The 6965-nt window shown below is 34.2% G+C and overlaps 1 protein-coding gene across 6 annotated transcripts in view; it reads right to left on the bottom strand.

Annotated features, from left to right (window-relative positions):
- The window catches only part of LOC117112567 (glutamate receptor ionotropic, delta-2-like), a 62860-nt gene that overhangs the window by 30940 nt on the left and 24955 nt on the right, over positions 1–6965 (bottom strand). For all 6 annotated transcript variants that reach the window (XM_033255664.1, XM_033255663.1, XM_033255665.1 and 3 more), the window contains one exon: positions 5259–5414. In XM_033255664.1, the coding sequence (XP_033111555.1) occupies positions 5259–5414 (156 nt within the window). The remainder of the gene's footprint in view (positions 1–5258; positions 5415–6965) is intronic.

Below are 6965 nucleotides of genomic sequence, written 5' to 3' on the forward strand. Positions count from 1 at the left end.
ATATATATATTTATATAATTGTATACAGATAATTCTTTTCAACTTAACACTTTTCCAAACACACCTAGGGATCAGGTTATACACATTTTTGGAGTGATTAATGGTAATGGTAATGGTTGGAGACTTATATAGCGCATAATACATGGTCTCTATGCGCTCGGGACTAGATGTTAATAATAATAATAATAATAATAATAATAATATGTCGTTCCTATATAGCGCTTCATGCCTTTACAAGGCCTCTAAGCGCTTTACATTACTACCCCGTTCATTGGATCAAACACATGGAACACATTGAACACAAAATTAAATTAGTAAATGAAATTATATTATCATTCCATAATATTGCAGCTAGTAATCAGCGCAGGTTGTGTTGGAACCTACCAGGTACCCACTTGTACTCCTGGGTGGAGAGAGGCAACCGTAGATAAAGTGCCTTGCCCAAGGACACAAGCGATTTGCACAGCCGGAGTTCCGAACCCCCGACCTCAAGGTTGGGAGTCCAAGCCACAACCGGTGCGCCAACCGCTCCTACAATGTTGCACTTTACAATAACCTTCTCCTCCCCTAAGGGTCACTTCATGTCTTCAGCAGCCAGTAAACCGGCGCACTTTCATCTGTCCACGACAGGGGCCGAATGGACCAGTACACCGGAGTTACCCCCTACTTATCTCGAAAGATGTACTGGGTTCTTTAAAGTGCACATGAGCATTTGTGTACACTGGGCCTAGGGTTTAGAGTCCTTATCCGAGAAGACTTGTTCAACCACCAGAACTATAGGAGCGAGCCGGCCGCGAACCCGTGCCGATATTGTTTGCTATGATCACGAAGCCCCTGCTTTAACCGCTCGGCCATTTGGCTCGATTAATATATTTTCTTTTAATAAAAAAGATTTTATTCATTAGTAGTATCATTTGAATTGTCATAATCATTAATGACTTTACCAATTGACTCTATCTTTCATGCATGACTATTTTCCTTTTAATTTGGATACATCTTATATCTACGGGATATGATCTTATAGGATTAACAACCATATATGAATATCTCCCTTCATGTATATTTTCAGTGAGAGACTAATGGTGCACTGAATGTGTATGCGTAGCAAGAGGTACCGAGAGACAAATTTTTTAATGTATTTTCAAATCCTGTCCACTTTTTGTGATTGTTCTTATTATTATTTTACTACTAGTTGTTCCTAAGTATAAACAATAAGAAATTGGATGAAACATTATCCACCATAAAATAATGGCCCATTGAAAACCCTATGAGTTACCAGTAATAAGAGTTACCGATGCAGCATGAGTTACAATTGTATATTTATGCCACTGAACAGCAGCAAGGATCATGCTATCCTACCTGGTGGACTAGTCTGCAACTAGACTTGTGTCACAGACAGTGCTATGAACAACCATAATATGTATGCATACCTTTCTTAATGTGTATCTTTTTAATATGATACTGTGTAGCTGAGTTACCGAAAGATGTATTTTTTATTATATTTTTAAAACCTTCCCACATTTTGTGACGGCTCTTTTTATTCTTCTGCTACCAGTTGTTCCTTAAGTATATATTTTAAGAAATTAGATGAAACACCACCCATAATAAATATAATTATGGCCACATAAAAAGCGTAGCATGAGTTACCATGCATTAACGATGCAGTAAGAGTATTCGTGTAGTTCTTCTCTTACTGTTTTGATATTTTAACATGCCTTTTAACTACTTTTTAAAATTGTATAAATTATTGTTTTCTGTGCGGTTTGTCACAACCGGGATTTTAACCCGGGGCCGTCTCGTATATGCAGGAGCAACAAACGTCCTACTCTTTTGTACATGCGTGGAACGACATAATTCGCTTATCAGATATCAATATAATACGATCTTATCTTAAGCAATTTAAGCAACATGACGGTATCGTGAAAAGCTATAGAATTTCTAGCTAGATTAACATACAATAAAGAGATAACCCAGTAACTGTTATATATACATATACTATAATATATATTATATTATTATATTATATTATATTATATTATATTATATTATATTATATTATATTATATTATATTATATTATATTATACACATACCTATATAACTCGACATGGCAGACAAGATCGAAAATGAAATACTTTGTTAGTGAGCCTACTGTAACCTAATGGAAGAGTTTGCAAAAGTGCTCAAAGAACACCGGCTTCAGAAGGACATGTTACTCTGTACACGTTAACTTATTGATACAACACAAACGGGAGTTTGAATGCGATGTAACATACAGGCCTAATTACTAATAATATGCACGCGACATCTACTTTACGAAATACTTGTTGATGAAACGCGTTTTCTATTACATTGAGCGGCATTAAAGGATTAAGAGTTTTCAAGTGATACATAGTAACAACAGATAATCGTTGATACAACACGTATCTTAATTTTAAAGAGGTACCGGTACATTCCTTTAGTCATTTTTACCAAAACCTCCTGCGGATCACACTAGAATCCAGACGATAACGAGAACTGAACGTTCTCGCATGCGCAGATGACTTAGGCTACGTTCAGACTTGGAGATAAGCCAGGCTTACGTTGAGCCCGGCTTAACTTTGCCGGGCGTTCAGACTAGCGGGATTAGCCAGGCGCGAGTATTTCCATATTAATGAACCGTAACCAGGAAACGGGTTTCGAAACATTGCGCTCGAAACGTACTCACGCTCACAGAACACGTAATTGAATGCTGATTGGTCATTTTTTTACTTAAAGTCAACGCAAAACCCCCGCAACGATTAAAGCCTGGCTTAGAAAAGTTCAACACGGTGGCACGCCAGGCCTAGTTAATATAGGAACACAGCCCGGCTTGAGATAAGCCACCTAGTTCTGACTGGCAAGTGGATAAACCCGGTGAGTTGAGCCGGGTTTATCCACAGTCTGAACTAGGCCATAGTGACGTCATTACGTTTTGTTCCTACCGTCGTCGTGCAATAGAAAGCTCCTACTGCCGTCAAAACCAATTAGTTTAATTAGTTTATTGTTATATCTGGAACTTCTAAGGCACCATTATTCTACTGGATAAATTCTATTTTAACTCCGAATTGTCAAAACCGAACACATGCTCTAAGTTCGTTTAATATATTTTTTACTATGTGCTATGTGTAATTAGTTGTTAGTTAGGCCTAGATTTCTACGTGGGTATGCTAAATAATGTATATTGTTGTATACCAGTACATAGGAAGCAATGTATTTAATATGTCAAGGAAATAACATAAAAAATTGGATACGAAATATAATAATTTTTGAAAAATTATCGTCTCATAGGATACATTATTTAAAATTATTGCTTAAATTTTAAAATTTTACATTAAAAAAAAAACAATTTTAATAGGAACCATAAATTACAAAATATGACAGCAATTTTTTATTTAAAAAAAAAAAGATTTTTTTTTTTACAATAATCTTTACATTCTCATTAAGACTTTTTAAAATTTATCAACAATCATTACAGGCCAAGTTAAAAAAAAACTCCTTTGATCCTATAGCTTATACAATAATCTTAAAGAAAATTGCCATTTTATTTTAACAACAACCGTAAATGAAGCATCCACATATCATATTAACCAATTGATGGCATTGTAGATCGGAAAACATTAGCTCAATCCCGAAAGAAAATACAAAAATTGATGAAATGTATTATGGAGTCTATTAGCGACAGGTAATCAGGGAAAATCGTGTTTAGATAACCTAGCTAGCGGCCATGTATTCTAATTTGTAGCTACAGGGGCTTCATCGTTGCTCCTGGCTTCTGGGTTTTTATCTCTCATGATCTGAGGCAACATGTAGCGGCGAGTGAGTAAACGAACTTCCAGTTCAGCATGATGGATCGTTAAAGAACTTCCAATAACGTACAAGTGAAACGATAATTTATTCAAATGTCTGAACTAGGACTCATAGCATTGATGTCAGCAAATTGTATTTATTTTTTCAATAAAGCTACTTTAGAAAAGCATTATCTTAGTGCCATTAATTTTTTGATAAGGTGATTTTTTTTGTAGTATGCTTTGGCTAGATGATCTGTCCGTCTTCAAGAACTGCACAGCGTCTTTGACAACATGCTGATACTTACACTGTACAATAAGTTCACTGAACATTTGTGTCGTTCATTGCAAATTGTGTTCATATTATCAATTATAATATTCAGCGAGAATATTATGTATTCAGACCCACTTATTTACATCTCCATTCCTTTAAACCAGTTTGATGAGGATTTTTTTTTGTTAAATAAAATAAAATTTATTCTCGTTCAACAAGAAGTGACTCGTCATTCCGCAATGAAAAATATTGGAATGATATGGACTTGCTCTAAGTTGAAGTTAATCCTGTCCTTAGTTCTGGCGTATTGTAAGGTGGACTTGATGTGAGTTGCACTTGCAGTGAGTTGAATGATTCAGACTTGTTAGTTGGGCTAATTGAATAACTTGAAGTGCAATAGACGTTATGAGACTCTGTTGTGAGTTGGACTTTTTGTGAATTGTGCAGTGAGCTGGAGTATTGTTTGTGATTCAGACTTGTGGGTTGAAATTGTTAATTGAGTGACTTGAAGTGAAATGGACTTCATGAATGGACTTCTGTTCATGTGCATTTGTTTCTGTTGTATTTTTTAAAGAGCATATTAAATAAATCGAATCAAAGTCATGAGACTGTTGTGAGTTGGACTTTTTGTGGCTTGTGAATTGGACACGTTATGATGTTCACTGTTTCTTTCTAAATATCATTGATTTATGGTCCAATTCTAGAAATACAGGCCTATGAATCCAGTAATTTTAATGTCTTTTCAGTTGCGTATCTGTGTCAATCTGTAAGCTAGCCTTAAAATAAAAGATTAGGAATTTTTGAAAAAAAAATAGTTACTGTATCTAATTAATCTACTTTGATAAGTTTCCAATTTAAGCGATATTCAATACATGTAGAAATTTACATACAGTATGCAAATTTTAAATGAATTACTCGGCTTATTACCAATAAACAAATATAAATTTTATATTGATACTAATATAGAATTTTCTTTAATCTTTCGGAATTTTCCAGGTTTTTTTTTATTTAGAAACTTATGTTGTCTTAAAAGGATCAAAAAGTACGTCACTGTAAAAACTCAAGTCATTATCAAAACTATTTATATTTTATAATGACATAGCTAGCAAGATGAGAATGATAATAATGATGATTAGAATATTTTAAGCGAATTTTTTTTAAATCAAGACGTTACGTTACCTTCACGAATAACTTGATAAGGATTTCCAAAACTTAGATTCTTTAAGTCATACGAAAACTCGATGTTCTTCAGTAAATTTTCACTCTCGTTAATCTGTTGGACCGCTAAGGCAACTATATCTTCTTCTCGCTGAGTTGGATCTTCCAGCAACACCCCTGATAAGAAAAATACAAATAAGAAGTGTTTAGTTACTTAATTCAAATTACCGTTTTTGCTCTACCAGTTACACTCTGGCTTCGAGTTTCCATGTCCAGATTATCAAATTCTCTTTGACCAAAAACTGTTGTATGCCCATATATAGTCATGATTTTCCTGTATATGGTCATGATGTGATGCCATCATGACCATATTTATGAATGTAAATTCAAATTGATTGTCTGGACAAAGCTTACATTCAATGCAACATCCAAACCAGGCACCTATTTTTCCTTTATGGTGGGGAGAGACTAACGTATTGAGTAGGTAAGTACAAGTGTTTTGCTTAAATACAAGAGCGAAATGCACAGCGAGAAATTACAAGTACCACCAACCTCAACATTGAAAGCTTGAACCCCAACTCAAACAACTCCCATTAAATTTATATATATATATATATATATATATACATATACATATACTGTATATACATACATATATACATCTATATATATATATATAATACGTATGTATGTATGTATACCATTGATATATGATTAAAAAATAATAGTACTTGTATATGAAAACAGATGTTATTATTATTCATAAAATGTAGGCCAATTTGATATTTGTCATAACACATCATATTAGAATTCGAATGACGTCAATGCTGATATTATCAGATGTGCTATCTCCACTCATTAAATTGTGTATCTTTGGATGGTGCCAATATCGATAGTCATGATGATGACGATGATGGTGATGAAGCTGATGATGATGATGATAATGCTAATGATAACGAAGATAACATGACAACACATAGGCTTAAGTATTGTTCAATAGTGATCGTATGTACAAGCCTACGTGGCTACGTAAAGATCAAACTCAGAGAAAGAAATCCTCTGTAAGCATATAACGATAGGTGCGGACTTGAATGTTTTATGCCGTCATTGCGTGGTAAACGTGACATCGGTGTAACGGCAATGAATTTCGAGTTAAAAATTCCGGCTCGCGCGTTATATATCACTTTCTGTTTGCTGGATTATGCTGGAAATAATGTTAGTTTTACTGTATGCTGTGGGATTAATGGATGAAGACACAACTCGTGGCATGTACTTTGTACTGGATTAGATTATAATTACATTTTCATGGTTCTTTGCCAAAAATAATTCTAAATTTTAACGCAAGGTCTAGTGTAATTCTAATCTTTTATTGCCCTAAAATGTCATAGCCTTATTGGATTTATGGGAATTTTGATTTAAAAAAGGACATTTAGTAGAAAAATTACTAATTTTTTTCGAAGTTGCTAGTATATCTCGTGTCAGCATGGATAAATATCTGCTGGCAATGAAGATTCTTCAGTACAAAATGTATTTTTGAGGGACATTGGACGACTAAATATTACATAGATATATCGACGTGAAGGCTCTTTATTCTTAGGCCAATTGATTTGCAACTTTGGCGTTAATTGATAAACCTTGAACTTGTGGCATGTTGTCAGTACTTCATCAAAAAATTCTTTCCGTGGATGTTAAAGACAATTAGCTGGACATTCGAATTTTAATTTCCTC

Source organism: Anneissia japonica, unplaced genomic scaffold (genome assembly GCF_011630105.1).
Source record: "Anneissia japonica isolate Jap-2015-1 unplaced genomic scaffold, ASM1163010v1 scaffold287715_len1027211_cov185, whole genome shotgun sequence".
Lineage (NCBI taxonomy): Eukaryota > Metazoa > Echinodermata > Crinoidea > Comatulida > Comatulidae > Anneissia > Anneissia japonica.